General features: G+C 28.6%; 2 protein-coding genes across 2 annotated transcripts; both read right to left on the bottom strand.

Annotated features, from left to right (window-relative positions):
* Positions 1 to 3,398: 3,398 nt before the first annotated feature.
* On the bottom strand, positions 3,399 to 11,515 carry LOC112603747 (histone acetyltransferase KAT8). Its single transcript, XM_025352478.1, has 7 exons — positions 11,055 to 11,515; positions 6,993 to 7,104; positions 6,785 to 6,929; positions 5,696 to 5,914; positions 5,404 to 5,634; positions 5,078 to 5,322; positions 3,399 to 5,012 (listed from the first exon to the last, which is right to left on the bottom strand). The coding sequence occupies exons 1-7, from the start codon at positions 11,245 to 11,247 to the stop codon at positions 4,766 to 4,768; spliced, it is 1,392 nt and encodes a 463-aa protein (XP_025208263.1). The 5' UTR covers positions 11,248 to 11,515; the 3' UTR covers positions 3,399 to 4,765.
* An 828-nt stretch (positions 11,516 to 12,343) lies between these two features.
* On the bottom strand, positions 12,344 to 15,172 carry LOC112595325 (WD repeat domain phosphoinositide-interacting protein 4-like). The gene is made up of 7 exons (XM_025340482.1): positions 14,813 to 15,172; positions 14,649 to 14,723; positions 14,375 to 14,558; positions 14,123 to 14,303; positions 13,851 to 14,059; positions 13,438 to 13,658; positions 12,344 to 12,487 (listed from the first exon to the last, which is right to left on the bottom strand). Exons 1-7 carry the CDS (start codon positions 14,856 to 14,858, stop codon positions 12,378 to 12,380), a joined length of 1,026 nt encoding a protein of 341 aa, XP_025196267.1. The 5' UTR covers positions 14,859 to 15,172; the 3' UTR covers positions 12,344 to 12,377.
* Positions 15,173 to 17,676: the final 2,504 nt, after the last annotated feature.

The following is a 17,676-nucleotide window of genomic DNA, read 5'->3' as shown; positions in this document are numbered from 1 at the left end:
TTTTATTTTAAAAAATATCCCTAAAATTGATATTTCACACTTAAATACATTTTTTATGATTTGATACGATGCTAAATGGTTATTATAAGCCTAAGTTACAAATTAATCTTATAATTTCATTAAAACTTAAATTTAAATGCTTGCAAAAAAAATATGAGCCTGTATTTTCAGTATTTTGTAAAAATCTATACAAAACTTGTGAAATACTTTATACTAATTTTTCTATATTTTTATTACAAAAAAAAAAGGTTTTTTTTTTTTTTTAAAACGTTTTCCATCCTGTATATTAGAAAAATGTAGCACCATTGCATAAACATTAAATTCGTCCTAATCATGTTTTGAATTGGCTACACTATAATTTCCCAGAGTAACTTAATAACGAAGAAAGATCATCTAATATGCTCAGCCCACGGAGTTAAGTCACCACGAAACACGCACACTTACAAATTACCAAAGGTATGTTATTATCAGAACAATCTCTCTGAATCAATACCTGAAATTGTACACAATAATCTCCAATCATTCCCAACATCGTCAAATTCATCAATTCTTTCCGGAAGCGTATGGTGTGACGTATCATATTATCACACCGCTGCTATAAAAAATGTGATCGCTAGTGAAAATAGTAAAAATAATCGCAGCTAACAGCGGAGCATAACATAATTATTTGTGAACGGACGCAGATCTGTGACCGCCGAGAAAGATCACACTCAATACGATGTATTCGGCAGACAAGCAGTACCAATGCGACTATTGGTGCGCCCACAAGTAAGGACGTCACAGTGACACTGTTGGCTGTAATAGTGACAAACTATTGGTCAAGACTGTGAGGGATAGGAACACAAACGTCGGCACTGCCGTCCCAAACAGTTTCCGGAAGCGGTGCAGGTGTGTGACATCGTAACCGATTGGATACAGACATGACCGATCGCGACGGCCCGGACGATGGTTACACACTATCGTACCCGTGTGGCGGTCCGCTAGACTAGGGATTAATTTTACGCCTTTGAATGATTCCAGTATGCGAATTAAACAACACCGGTGACCGACGATTTTTTAAAACTCAAAACGTGTAGGATATAGGTAATTATAGGATAATTATATTTATTTACTTATGTTTGTATATACATATTTAAGTAAATTAAAATGCAAGTTAAACGCTGTAACATTCGTGTATTAATTTAAAAAATAATAATACTTACGTAAAACGTATAACACTTACACGTCTTACTCATACCAATTATTGATTAATTGCAATTTTATTGGAGACTCGAGTTTTAAAATCAACACCCTCATACGTCCAAATTAATGACATTTATAGACTTATAGTTGAGTATACCTAACGAGTTCACTTCCTATATTAATTAATCTATATTTAGGTATACTATAAGTCTATAACAAAAGTGATTATTAAAATACAATATGTAATCGTTGAATGGTAGGCGTCGAATTGGAAGGGGAGAAAAAAATGTTTATTGAGTAATAATACTAATAATCAAACCATAATTATTATGATTATAATATTGTAAAATAGAATTTCATTGATGTCACTTTTTTATTAGGGAAAAAAGTACAAAATTTCACCGTAAAATGAACTGCGTATACCTACCTATTCACTATTGGTTCTACCAGAAATTGAATAGTCAAACAAAGAAATATGTAGGTAGCTTTAAAACATCCGTCGATTTTTTGAAATTATAAGTTTATTAAAACCTACTAATTGGGAAATATTAATTTCCCAAAAACAAATTTAAAAATTGTTTTAAAATTACATAAATAGATGACATTATTGATAATAATATAATATATTATATATATATATTATAATGTATTCTATTCATTTAAGTTGGTTTTACTTAAATCTGACAAAAAATAATTCATAAAAAATTGATATTTTAATAGCTACATTATTATTTATACTATGCCAATACGAAATATAAATAATACAATGATTTTAATTTTACTATTTTAGTAAATATCATTGATAAGTACTTACCCGGTTAATTTTGTAGATTAAAAAATAATTTAGGTACCTATTTATACATTTTCTTATGTATCTACCAAGACGTATTAAAACATTATTTCCAAAAATTTAAACCAATACGTTTAAATTTTCATCTTTAGTTTCCTGCAATGGCTGCCATGTTATGTGTGTAGAAATATTAATTAGGTATATTGTTCTATTTACCATTAAAATAGGTATTTTAAAGAATAATTTATCTCATGCATATTTTTAATTTATTAAGTTATGATAAATAACCAGTATTTCACACTTATTTACACTATTACCACAAGTAAAAATCAATAGATGGCATAGCGGAATTGATAAACTCCGTAGTCCCAAGGATCAACAGAAAAAAATAGGAAATACTAGCAGTGTCAGAACCCTATTTTTCATTAAATTTCAAAAACATTCTACTGTGTGGTTGTATGGAACATGATACACACAGTAATTAAACTAACATTTGATAACAAATTTGTTGAAACTATCGTGACAATATTTAGATTTGTTCCCAACCATAAATCTACGATTTTGTATTCCACACTTTTCACTATTTATCACACACGTCAAAATTAATTATTATCGACAAAAATGAACGACACGAGTGCAAAACTAAAGCTATTAATAACAATTTTTGATAGGCAGATATTTCTAAGTTGAGATATATATTTTTTGTAGCGTTCATTGTTTCTAAAAATGTACCGTTACAAAGAGGGTATGAATACTTTAAACTATAAATAAATCTTTGAGATGAAATTTGACAATAAGTTTAATGAAAGATGATTATATATAATGCTATACTTGTTATTTTATTATTTGATTTAATAAAATTAATATAATATGTCTTCTAATGATCAAAATATTTTCAGATGAAACAAAATGATTGTCAATGTTTACAAATGCAATCTTTATCTTAGAAGAATGTCAAACATACCAAGAATGAGAATGGTCTTTTAAATCAATTATAACAACAAATTTTTCATTGAGAAATAATTTATGAATTTCATCATGTAATTAAACTTGAAAAATATACAATAAATCAAAGAGATCTGTTTGCAATTCAGTAGAAATGAAATATAACTTGTATAAAATAAATAATAATCACTATTAAAATGTTGAAACATTTTAGGTTTCAATAAATTACACAATTTCAGGCATGATTATTATATATTATATTGAAATGTATAAATGAATATTCCTTAATTTCAAAAAATAAAAAAAAAATAACAAATAGAATAAGTATAGAAATGGTCATGTATTAAAATGTTAGGAAAAATTATGGACAAGTAAATTCTTTAGTATTTCTTAATTGCTTTCACATTTCTATTAGGTAATTATAAAATATAAGATTATTAATATTACCATCTAGTACAAATTGAAGTATGTATACTAAATATCATAGTACATTTTCAACAATGAACTAAATATATTTAATCTTATTAAGTTATAGTATACATAAGCATCAGCTACTTCAACATTACCTTATTTGTTACCATATCTTTTACAAAAACTAAAGTTTTCACTATCAGTACAAAAAAATACAGTACGTAATCTAATTGTCTACACACATAAACTGCGTCATATTCAACAAAACTCATTTGAATATAATAATAAATGCAATAACTTTAATTAATAATAGATTCACTTCGCACCAACAGCTAAGTTAATATGAACTTAGTACAATATATTATTTTTATCATAATTATGAATATATAATATATATATTTACTATAAATCTTAAGTTTTACTTCACACAATTTAACAACTGGATGTTATTCAAGTCTTAAATTACATTTAAAGAAAGGTTATATTTTAACTAATATCAATATTAACCAAGCAATTGATTCATCAAAATTCTTACATCAATTTAAAAAATATGAAAAGGAGATGTATTAAAGGCATATCACTTAAAGAGCAGTCACTAGTTACAGCTACCAGTTTATAAATCAAGTATATAAATCTGTTATCGTGCAACTAACAGCAGATTCGATAAATGTATGAATTATTGAATTTAAAAAAAGGAAACCAAAGAGGTACATTGAACAAAGATCTGATACAGGAAATTATGTATACATATTATTTTAATAAAATAAAATATCCTGAAATTTGTGTTTAAAATTAAACGCCAAAGTTAATGTAAGTTTGCATTTATTTTATTTGTTTACGCTAAAACATAAGCACATTCACATTAATTAATGAAATACAAAAGATATAAAATAGAAAATTATTGAAATACAATGAGATAATTAAAATGTCAACTTATGTCTTAGGCGTGTACTTGGAAAAGTCAAAAATAAAATACTATCACATGATGAAAAGGCATGACAAGGGACAATATAATATGGTATTTAATAAAAATAGCAAACATATTATCACACTAAACCCTAATAATAAGTGTATCTACGCAAGACTAACACCATAGGGTACTGGAGAACAACCACAAGTCTAAAAAGACTGATGCCCTATCACATCAATTGCGTTCGCCATAAATCATTTACAACACCACCCATTAACAGCCTAACAAATCATCGGATATAAAAGATATTCCGAGAATGTAAATATTTTTTTAATTCAATGTTTGTTGTCAATAATCCATAACAGTCCTTAATGAACAGCAAAACTGATGTTTGCCCTTGTCATTTAAACCTTCCCAAAATATATATTAAAATATATATGTAAAAAAGTTTTAACTATTTACATTAGGTAAATCTTAAATGACTACTAGGTAATGTTAATAATTTCACAGGATCTGCACCAATTTCTTTATCCGGCTAAGTATTGGGATCTTGAATGTCTAGATGGTCCAGGGCGAGGGTTGTACTTTTTGGGTGTCCATTTAATAGCGCTTCCTTCCAATATGAATCTGGGACGTTTATACTGCTCCGAACTAATCAGTTGTTCAACATTCTTTGGCGTCACACAAATCACATGTTGACCTTTCCAGTACTTTACCATGTTCATGGACTGTAACGTTGAAATGATGTCCGTTTGAGTGATACTAGTCATAGCGCTACAATAAATTACATAACTTTAAACGGCTCTTCTGATAATCAATGATCATTGATAAATATATACCTTAAATCTTTAATTGATAAAGATCCACAAGCGTTTTTCAAAATTTCCAACAGTACCCATGACCAATAAGATCTGTATGACAATTTACCAAGATCACTCAATGGCTTTTCAGGACTGGCTACAAGTCCTTCCAACTTGCTCAATTCATAGCTGAATGCTATTAATAATTTACCATAGCCTTGTCGCTGAAATGGTGGCATTGTTAATATACAAGCTACATTGTTACAATCTGGTGAATCTTTTTCCTGAAATCGTATAAATTGAATAAAAGAACATGAACAAAAGTTACAATTCAGAATTAGTTTTTTTTAATTTAATCAACATACTTTAGAAAAATATCCAACTAAATGTGCACCAACTTTGTCAACTTCACAAAGGATGTAAAACAAAAATGGTTCAACATCAAAATAGAGTGTTTTGTGATCTAAAAATAACTTTGCCAATAAACAAAGATTCTGACAATACATTTTGTGTTGACTGGAATTCACTTCCCAAATTGATAATGATCCTTTATGGTAGACTTCAACACCAGGTGGTTGCCTCCATGTACATTGGCTCTAAAATTTTACAAACTTGTTAAATACAAAAAAATTCTTGTAGTTTTAATGTTGTGCTAACCATGTGGTATTTGAATGATTTTTCTAATTTGCTGTATTTCAAACAATATTCACAAATCCAAATTTTAGATTCTTTTTGGTATTCTGCTGGAAATGGACTAAAATACCATGTGTCAATTTCATACTTTCCTAACTGTACTTTGTTGATGTATTTAATTTTAGTTATTGCCTCGTGCTCTTTTTCCAATGCAGCTGTAGTTGGATCCATCTCTGCATAAGACTAGTTAAAATAAAATTTGATGTTAATACTTGTGTGATTAACGAATAACACAATTAAATCCTTTTGAATGGCTATAATTATTGCCCAAGTCAACTTATGAATATTATAAAAAAAATTTTTTTTTATTTAGTTTTTAACAATTCGACATTTAATTTTGAATATACCTACATTATTTTAAACAAACTACCATACACTTAAGGAGTCTATGCAATAATAATAATAATAATAGCCCTCTAGCTAATTTTGAAGTCAGATTATAAAAAATACTAAGAAGCTAGTCGCCAGTACTTTATCTATTATCTCTCTCTGACCCATGCACAAGACAGCAAATTTATGCTAGTTAATTTAAATATTATCGAATTTATTAACTATGTTTATTTGTTGGATTTTAAAATTTATTTTAATTTCTATGCAAGTTATAATTATGTAAAATATTATAGTTTAAAAATGTTTATTTATCACAGAAAAATTAAAATAAAATAAAATAGCCAAAGTCCAACAACAGATGTTCTAAACTTAAAATTTTGATACATTCAGATACTAAATTTATCAATATAAAATTGGTTTCATGTAACACAAAATTATGCTGCTTGTGGGTCATAGAGAAAAAACTAATAATAGGTATATTAATATCCTCTTCAATATTAAATTTGATAATATAGTTGTCATAAAATAAGTTGAAAGTATAACGAATACAAATTGATTCAACACTATGCCAAAATATTTCATTATTATTATATATTCAATAAGAGTTCTTAAACTTTAGTATCAGTATTTAATAAACGAAAATGTGTTAATTAAGAATCTCATATAGCCTACATTTAAAAAAAGTTTTAGTAGTCTAACAATATTAAAATAAATAATTTTTACCATTGGAACATGATTTATCTCATCATGTCTTCGTTTTTGATTCCTTGTGATCTTTCTGTCTGATTGATTAAGAAGATCTAGGTTTTTATTTACGTCTTTTTGTTTCCAATTTTTTTCAGAAATATCAAATCTTGAATTCATTATCCTAAACCATTATATGTTTAAACTTTTAATTGTTGATTATAAAATTAAATAAAATCATTCTTACCGATCTCTAGGTACCCATTGATCCAATCTTCGATTGTACCCTTCATAGTGTACATAATACTCAAAAAGATGTTCTGTATCATTGAACCTCGTATGTAGAACTTCAGCAGGATCTAATAAATAAAAGACAAATAGACATATCATATTAATCAATGACATAAAATTAAAAATTATAACAGTGCATAAAATAATGTATAATAGCCAATAGAATAATAATATATTTGTAAATATAGGTATACACAGTAAAAATAAAACAAAAAACAATATTCAACATTCTCTGTAAACATAGCTTATATTCTATAATACATTAATATACCACTCATTTATGTTATTTTATTTAATAAATAAAGAACAATTAAACTTAGATAAAGATCTAAAAATAAAATTTGAAAAAAAAATTTTTCAGAACAAAAGACAATATAATATCAACTGAGATATTAGATAATCTAAGATATTATACTCAAGACTTAATATAAAAATATTATCTATTAATAATAAATGTAAGGTAAGTAGGTACTTAAATTTTAAACAAACATGTTTTTTTTTTTATAAATGCCATTAAGATAAAATTTAAATAAATAAAACAGATATGAAAAGCAATCATTCATAAACAAGTTCATAAAGTAGACAATCAATTACAGGAAAAAACTGTAAAACTAGACATGACATCATATATTTACAAATTTAATTATTACAATATAAGAAAATAAAAAATTGAATCTAAACTTATGTATTTATGTTTTTGTAAAACTAGTAACTACAGATATCTAAATTATATTAGAATAAGAACCCACTTTAAATCATATGATAGGAATCAATAAGTTATAAATATAGAAATATTATAACATTTAGTTTTTAAAAATAATTGAATTGAATACCTAACGTTTTATATAAAACTTGTCTATTATGGTTAAAACTAGTTTTTTTGTTTTAATATTTGCCAGAAGTACAAATCTGTTATTAATAACCAATATGAAAACGATAAATTAATTGTTTTGGTTTTGTAATTAATTAATGGTTTAATTAGTTTCTACTAACTGATTATTCAATAATTTATAAATTAATATAAATAATTGCAAAATAAATATAATAGATAGGCATAATATGTATGCACATTAGAGCCTTGCCATACTTACTAAGCATTTTTATGGGTCAGAGTAAAATACATTAAAAACAAATTACGTATTTTGATTTCATATATCAAACAGGTGTATTTAAATAGTTTGTATTAATTCTTGTAATATACCAGTCGTGCGTTCGCTCGCGCTGGGCGCACCAGCCAAAAGGCGGGCGTCTGTCGCGCGAATCCGCCGCCGGGCCGGCTAACCACAGAAGAAAAGACAAGAAAATATTTTACCAGAAGGCTAGACCTGCCAAAACACTAACTGTGACAAACTTTAGGAGAAAATTAAAATAATAATGTTTTGGATTTATAAAACAGATACAAGATTTAATTACTTCTATCTAAATCAATAAAATGTTAATAATAATTTGTGCGTACAAAATTAAGTCTTCAATTACCTACATAAAATTCAAACCATATTAACTTGCAATTTGTTGAAAATTAATTTATTGAAACTAGCGAGTGCTCATTAAAAACTTGTGAATGCTAAGCAGTAAGAAGGGTGTATGGATACAAATAATTTATGTATAAAATAATTTGATTTAGTTTCTTTTATAAGATATAACCTATATTTTTCTTTCTCAAGAAAAAAAAACACGAGAATAAAATGTAGGTAATATTTTTATCTTCCTTTATTTTAATTACATACAATAAAATGTTTTAGGTGCTATATATTACTTAATTTATGTCAATATATTGTTATAGTCAATTTTAGAAAAGTAATTGTTAAATTACAATGATTAAAATTAAATTGAGCTATCAGTTTCAATACTATTATAGTATTATAGTAGCTATTAATAATAATAAAAAATAAATAAATTGATTTGATTCTATGTTTATTTTAAGAAATTGTTATTAACTACAATAATGAAAAAATAGGCTGCTTATGATGATCATTATCACATAATTATTATCTATCTGTAAAAATATTTCGAACTAGTGGAAGGCAATAATGATTTATCAGTGAATGAGTACACCAATATACGATTCATCTACTATTCTATTATCAACATAATAAATTAGTCCAGCAAAAGAACATACAGATTCTACAAAACCCCACGACACCCTATCAACAATACCAGTTCCACTATGGAAGGGCGTCGCAAGGGGATGCATGGAAAAACCGAATTTCGTTAGTCTACTGTCTTTTGCTGGACAGAATACATACCACAAACCTAATCTAACCCAAGTATAGTGGTAACAAAAATACAGTATTTGAATCAAATTAACGTGGTAGATATAAATTATATTTTTTACGGAGAACAGGAATAAAATATCAAAAATCTAAATACAAAATTTAATATTACTTCCTAATATCAATAGTGTACAAGGAGTATGACAGCAAAACTACCCACGCATTAATTATCGCTCTTCCTGTTAGCGAATCGTATTCATTATCGTTTAACGAATTAAAGTGATCAAAAATACGAAATAAAAACGAATTTAATATATAATAAATTAAGATAAATTATATATAAAATAATGTTATAATTTAAAGCCTATAAGGTATAACACTGCTATGGGGCAAGCACATGTGATTTTCTAGTTCACTAAACAAAAAATAAAGCAATCGTATATTACGTTTAAAACAGGTTAGTCCATTTTTAGAGGATCATTTACCCTATATCCTGACAAATTACGAAGGGGACGATTTTTGTCTTGTTTTCTTCACATTACCATCGAAATTATTAATATGAGAAGAAAAAAAAATGCAATACAAAATTTTTGGATTTATATTAAAATTAAATTTAATATAACTGCTATTATTAACTTCTAGTTTACAAACAACAGTTATTGACACATAACAAGCGTAGTGTGACGACAAATTGTCAGCGTAAGAGAATTATGTCGTATTTCACGGTGTAATGTTATGAACCGCTACATAAAAGCGATAGTTACCTCAAAAATTGAAAAATATATTTACAAAATAATCATATAAAAAAAAAATCATTAAGTTTTAGCTTATTTTATTAATTAAAGAATCAAGCATTATTCGTTAACTCGGTTAATTAAATTTTTATGAACGATATGGCCCATACAACACGCACTCGCAGTAAGAACGAAAGTGCGCGGGAAAAAAAATCATGGAAAATGGCAACAATTCGTAGCGAGTACTGAACGCGCGACGTCGGCAAGCGGAGCAATAACAACACACCGACGCGCGGAGTACAATTAAATGACGGTCGTGACGGCGGGAAAAAATTGCGCGGGCGAAAATTACGCGCGAGAACGCCGCCGAACGGTATCGAACGGCGACGGTCGTGAACGCGCCTTGACGGCCCGAAAACGTCATCGCGTACTTATTTATTTACGTTTTATTTTTCTTAAAAGTTTTAGAGGTCGAGGGACGGGCCACCGCTATCACAACAACAACGATGGTGGTGACGGTAACGGTCGCGGGGAACAATGGGTGGGCAAGTAGAGCGGAGGAGAGGAGTCAGGACTGCGCTGGAACCCGCCGGCGCGTTCAAAAACGAACAAAAGAACGACGAGTCGACGACCCAGGCGCGGCGCTTCGCCGTTTGTCTGACTACCGACAAATCGAACGCAGCAGCTGTCGTTTTCATACAGTCGGCCCGACAAATCGGTCGTAGGAAAAACAATAATATTAATATCGTGCGAGTGCGAATATATTATACACAATCGCGCACATGTTGCACGCCGGCCGACGGCTATAGATTGCACAACATTTCGTCAGCGATCGGCGGCGGCAGAGCTCCGTGTCCGCACCCGCAAGAACGCGGCGCAAAACCAACGACTCGCGCGCACGCACACACGCATTGAAATCACGTTGTGCGGCACCGGCCGGGTCGTCACCCGGCGGAGGCTGCGGAGGAGGATGACGAAAAAGTTTATTTACTCATCGATCGATCGACCGTCTCATCATATCGATACTACTTAATATTAGATATTATCAACCAGCCGGTTGTGTGTACTCACGCCACGAATCGTCGTACCGGCGAACCAGGTAATGTTCACCCACGTCCAGTGGCCCGTCTTCCGACGATTCCGAGTCCTCGGCTTTCTCATTCTCCGACGAACCGTTTGCAGTCTTCGGGTCGTCCGGGCTGTTGGCGTTCCGCGGCGGATCCACCTCCATGCTGACGGACGTCGCGCTGTGATGCACGACCATAATAATTACCGGGCAATGGCCAAAATGATACCGTGTATAAAAAGGCGCGCGATAGGTGGCGGGATTTTCGTATAACAATATTAACAATAATAAAAAAATTAAATAAGTTTCGATTTTCAGCGCAGCGGCATAACCGGTAATTACGAGGACGATGTGAAGACGTCCAAGAAGACTGTGAGTTAACTGCTCTTTGCAATAGTACCTCAGTGACGCTCTGCAGTTGGTGCTCACTAATACCTCAACTCACAACGGCAGAGCTAGCGAGTCTGAAAGCGACACACGTCGGGTACGGGCGGTGTCGGCTTTGTTTGGGCTACGCGCCCCACCCCGCGCAATCCAGGCCGCGATGCCGACCAGCGCGCCCCACCGTAGCGCCGCCCAATTGACCTCGCCATCGCAGTCATGGAATAGAAAATCAATGAAATGCTCCGAATTTCCATCTTGGAACAAACGACAATAAGTAAACACGAGTTAATAATTTGATTCGCAATATGAGGTTTTTTTTTGAGATTATCTAATAAGTGGTAATAATAATAATAATTTCAAATATTTTCTTAAGAAACACATTTCTAATATTTTTATACAATTACAGTAAATATTACTCAGTAAACGACAATTACAATTGGTCATTCCACATAAAAAAACAAAATCAATAAAATATAATTGTTTTCAAGTTATTACATAATATTATACCTGAGAAAAGATATACAATATAAATTGTTCTTAACTATATTATATAAAATTAAAATATATTTGTATATAACGAATATAACATAATAAAATTTGAATTCAATGTACAATATAATTCATCATTAAAATTAAATACCAAACTAAGAAAAGTATAATAAATCTATAAGATGAAAAATGTATAACATAAAAAGTTTTAAACTTCCAGTATTTAATATGTTTATAATAAATAAAACTTTTTTGGAACTAAATTCAAATTTTAAAACAAAAAAAGCATAATGTGGGGACATTACACATAATATATTAACAAAAAATATATAAATTTATTAAATGTTTATTTTTGTTTACATGATTGTCACATACATTTATTTTAAAATTAATTAGGAGTAACTTACACTAAGTAAAAAGAATATATTATGAAAAATTCTAAATCAAAAATAAATTTAAATTTCTTCATCTTCACAATTGTGTAAATATATTTGGAAAGCTTTACGTCTGCTAGAACCATCTTTGGAAAATCCAAACTTGTGATAAGTACCGTCAAGGCAGATAGCTAAAACATAAGTTTAATGAAACTATACTAAAATAAAATAATATGTATAATATATAAACAAGCTGTTAATAATAGAAGTTTATTTGATTGCAAAAAGTAAATTACAAATTTGACAGATAGCCAGTTATACATGCCAAGCAGTTTTTAATAATATGGTTAAAGATACAAAATACTGGAAATGACAACTCTACTTAATCAGAAAGTGGAAGTCAAACCCAAATCATCAATAACAAAACAGTAACACATATTCACGCTATAGTATACTATTATAATAAATTTATATGAATAATTCTTGCACTTCCTAATCAATGTTTTTTATAAAATAAACAAAAATTACTTCAGAGTACCCTATGTCTCCGTCTTACAAACACATAGCATAACAAATTGTTTGTTCTAAATAATCAATTTAACTCTGGCATGTTAAATATAACAATGAATTGACCTATTATCAAATGTAATAATAAAATTATTACATATTGAACCATATAGGCTTTTTTTAAATTTTTAAAATGCTCACAACTCACTTTAGAATAAAAATATAAAAAAAAGTCTATGTGATTCACTATGTAATTTTTTACTATTAAATTTGATAATGGGTCAATTCTTCATTGTTATATTTAACATGCCAGAGTTAAATTGATTATTCAGAACAAACAATTAGTTATGCTATTTGTTTATAAGATGAAGACATCACATGCGAGTGGAATGTCCTCTTAGTGATTTAAATGCCTTAAATTGTTAATATTGAATTAGTGTGCTTTATTAATATTTTTTAAGTGTAGTTTCTTAATCTTGGTTTTATTATCACTTCATATATTATGCAAATATGTAGTTAATACATAAGAAAAAAATTACTTATACAGATTAACAAAGGATAGTTGTTATGAAAAAAAAAAAAAACGATTAAATAATTATCTAAATATTTGAAAAGCTGATGATTTTATTCTTACCAGCAACAGTATCTAATGTTAAAAAAGTGCAAATACAGCCCACTTCAGGAGGTACTGTAAAAGTAGCCAAAGCCCACTGTGATTGACAGTAAGAACTGAAAAAACTAAATGGTGATAGACTAGATCGGCGATTTAAGTCAGATTCTATCACTGCAAATATATGAATTGTGCCCTTGTCACTTGAACAGCATAAAAATTCTGAATCAGGACTGAAGTTTATGCTGTAAAAATGTAAGCAGATTAAATACAATATTTAATTATAAATTAATCATATTATGTTATTATTTTACAAATTGTATGAAAATTTATCATTCTAAAAACTTGTATTTAATTATTTAAGCAATAAAAATGCATAATATAATAAATTCATATAATTTTTACCTTTAAAAAAATGTAAACAAAAAACTACATACCAGTATAATGTTGCTGTATCTGACCCACGTCTTAGTTCAGCAACTTTGACTTTATGAGAAGTATCCCAGATTCTGATTAAGGTTCCTTTAGAACTTGCACTAGCTATGAGTGTACCGAGTGAATTAATAGCCAAACAAGAAATCTCTCCCTGATGAGCATTAAGTATTGCCGGAGCACTAGAACTTGTTGCTTCTAAATTTGAAACATCCTAAAATAAAAAAATTATTTTTATGCACAACTTTGTGTGATAAAATATTAATTCTATAATTACCATAATATGAATGCTACCAATTTTATTTCCAGGATATGCAATGATTTGTTTTGTAGACGTTTCTAAAGGAGTGATTTCACACAATCCCAAAGGGTTAGGACGAGTTTCCAAATTAATTATATGCTTAACAACTGAAGGAAATGTAAAAACAGATATCTTGTCCATAGTTACAACTATTATTCTAAGTTAAAAATTTAAAATAATATTACTGTAGTATTTTATTGAAGAATAATATTATAGGTTTATATTTACTTGTTTCTCCTCATTCGCACAGATTTTACATTAGAGGCACAAGTAATTTCCATCACAAATTTTTGCAACAAAGCATCATAGATGAGTACAGTATTTTGAGAATATTTTGGGTATTTTCCACCAGCAATTATAGCAAAAAGATTTGTTCGATTGAGCATCTCGCATTTCGATACACCACCAAAATCTGTATATCACAACAAATAACATGGTTTCAATCATAAATTAGTGTATAGAAAATCACCAAAGCAACTTGCATTGTTTGAAGTTGACTTACCAAACTTCTCCCTTGGTGACACAGGTTCAACATTGTAAATTCTTAAACCAGTTTCAGTGCAACAAGCGAAACAAGCTGAAACAACAAAAATTTGAAGATTATGACCACATTCAGCGACACTACCTACAGAGAGCAGTAGATTGAAATGTCCTTTGTATACTCACTACGGTCTTGATTGAAACTCAAACTAATTATGCCTTTTTCATTCATGTTTTATAGTTAGGGACCGTCAATAATCACAGAAGACAATATTTTTAACACGCACAGTCGACCAAGCCTATTTGAATTTCGAAAACACCTTAAAAAACGAAAATTTTAAAACGCACAAGTAACAAAAGAATTCGTCATTAACGTTAGGTAGTAGGTACTGTAAATCATGTTATCATAATCACTGCAATCCATCACGATCACACGTAATTCAGTAGTAAATAGTTGTTCGGCAGTACTGCGCACGTTTGTAGATAATATTTAAAGCCGTAATACTGCACTACTGCGCACCTGCAAAATCTATTGCGTCCATAGACCTATAAGTAGAAATAGTAGAATAATAAATAAAATTCTGTGATAATACGTGTTACACAATTTAAATAACCACATTGTCATATTTTGTCCGATACGTTATTTTACAATTTGACAATGTAAAGTTCCTGTTTATGTAAATTATTTTTATTAGTTTAACCACAGAATATAACTAATAAATAAATTCATATCATTTTTATTATATTATATATTTTTAAATTATTTTTGTCCAACAAAATCTCTAATTTTATAACATTTAAAAATATACAATTCTACATGTATTATGCGAAATAAAAAAAGAGAAAAAGGTAATCACTCTGCTGTATCGTGCTATACTATTATTAGTGTGTTTGAAAATTTGGAATATCAAGTACTTAAATAAAAAAAAAAAAACTATGCGAATATGTTTTTTTTATTGTGAAATAGCTATAATATAATGACAACTTATGAGGAACCTTAAATTAATTTGTTTCAAATTTTTTTGATCTTGTTAACATTTTTTTATTAACGTAACTTACGTAACAATATTTATAGTTTATAGAAAAAAAAAACTAAAATATAATTAAAAATCACAAATATCTCTACCTAAAGAGCAATAATTAGATCAAAACATTTATAAAATTATATCATGCGTAGGAAATAATAAAATAATTTGATGAACATTTCAAGTACATATTGAAGAATCTGTTTTAGGTAATCACTAATCATTTTTAAATTATACAACAAAATAAAAAAATCATAATTATTTATATAGGTATATGAATATAAAATATCAACATTTTGGCTTCAGACAAAATATTTATAGAGTTATGTTCATTTTTTTTTTTTAATTCCAGTTAATTAAAACTTATGATTAATAAAGAACTTGATTAAGCTTGTCTACAGTTATTAGTTATTACGTATTAGAAAAAATAAAAAATAGTATGTAATATAGAAAATAGTAGCAAAAAATTACCATTATGAAATTTCAGTTTGGTTTACGCTTAAACATACTTCTTTTTACCAATTCTATAGTGTATAGAGTTGTTGATCTTATTTGCTATAGGTATCTCTCAAAACGAAAAAATACTGTTCAGCTGTATTTCATGACGTTGGGCAAACATTCAATTTAATCTGGTACATTAATTTACTATTAAGATGACGCCGCACCCGCATGTGTTATCTCTGTCTTACATACATACAACATAGCAAATTTTCGTTCAGCAGAATCCATTTTATGTTGTTAGCTTTAACATTAAAGTAAATTTATCTATTATCAAACTTAAATGTAAGAATTTTATCTAGGCAATGACATAGGCTTTTGTTAATATTATAATTTTAAAGTGAATTATGAGCATTTTAAAGTTTCAATAACTTATATGACTATAACTCAGCTTAAAATTAAAATATCAATAAAATCCTATGTCATTACCTAGATAAAATTATTATCTTTAAGTTCGATAATAGGTGAATTTACTCTCATGTTAAAGCTAACAACATAAAATGAATTCTGCTGAACGAAAATTTGCTATGTTGTATATATGTAAGACAGAGACCAACACATGCGGATACAGCGTCCTCTTAAGAAAAATATTTACCGCTCCTTATTATAGATATTACTTTCTGTTTAAATCTTATGTCGAAAACAAATCCTTTAAAATCAAGCTTAATTTTGATTCTACATAATCCGACAATTACGATATAAATTACATTTAACAACTCCGTAATCCTTTATGGCTCTATTTAAGGATAACAAATAATCCTTAGCCTGTTATTTGACAGGAGACTCGCCTGGAGACCTTATTTTAAAAATAAAATGAAATAACTTTAAAAGTCATCTATACTAAACAAGACCACTCATAATAGGTCCAACAGGAATATCTCAAATCATTTACTTTTATACAAAAGTCTCTTTCAACCAATGTGGCCATATGATATTACTTTCTGGGGCACTGCAAGAATCTCAAATATCAGGACAATACTACAGTCTACAACCTTTTCAATTAATTTATCTCTGTATGTCATGTGGTAACCAAAGCACTATGGTACATCACAAATCTTTCACTACACCAAGACTTTAGAGTTCAGAGTTTTTTCTATAAAAAATACTGCAACCATTTTCTATCTAACACTTCATTCAAATCATATTTTATGTCAAACGCACTCAAAACAGCTTCCAGGCAATCCAATTAGACGCCTTAATCGAAACTGATCAATAGATCACTATTAACTTCCTTGTCATTGTCAATTTTCTTTCAAATTTACACAATGTAAAAATAATATATTAGTATAAAAATTATAAGTAAATCAATAGACGGCATTAAAAAAAAAAAAAAAATTAAAAAATAAATGAATTAAGGAACTATCTATAAAATTCACAAATAAAATTATTGTAATCATTATATGAAATTTTGTTTTAAGCGAAATATTTGTACGGAATGAGAACTTTTAGAAAACAATATTAAATGAAAAATAAACCATTGTGAATATTATAGAAAATATATAATTATTAACTTAATTACCCGGCTTT

Source organism: Melanaphis sacchari, unplaced genomic scaffold (assembly GCF_002803265.2).
Source record: "Melanaphis sacchari strain LSU unplaced genomic scaffold, SCAv2.0 Contig0_pilon_pilon, whole genome shotgun sequence".
NCBI lineage: Eukaryota > Metazoa > Arthropoda > Insecta > Hemiptera > Aphididae > Melanaphis > Melanaphis sacchari.
The sequence above is the reverse complement of the archived record's forward strand: the minus strand, read 5'-3'. Positions and strand labels throughout refer to the sequence as shown.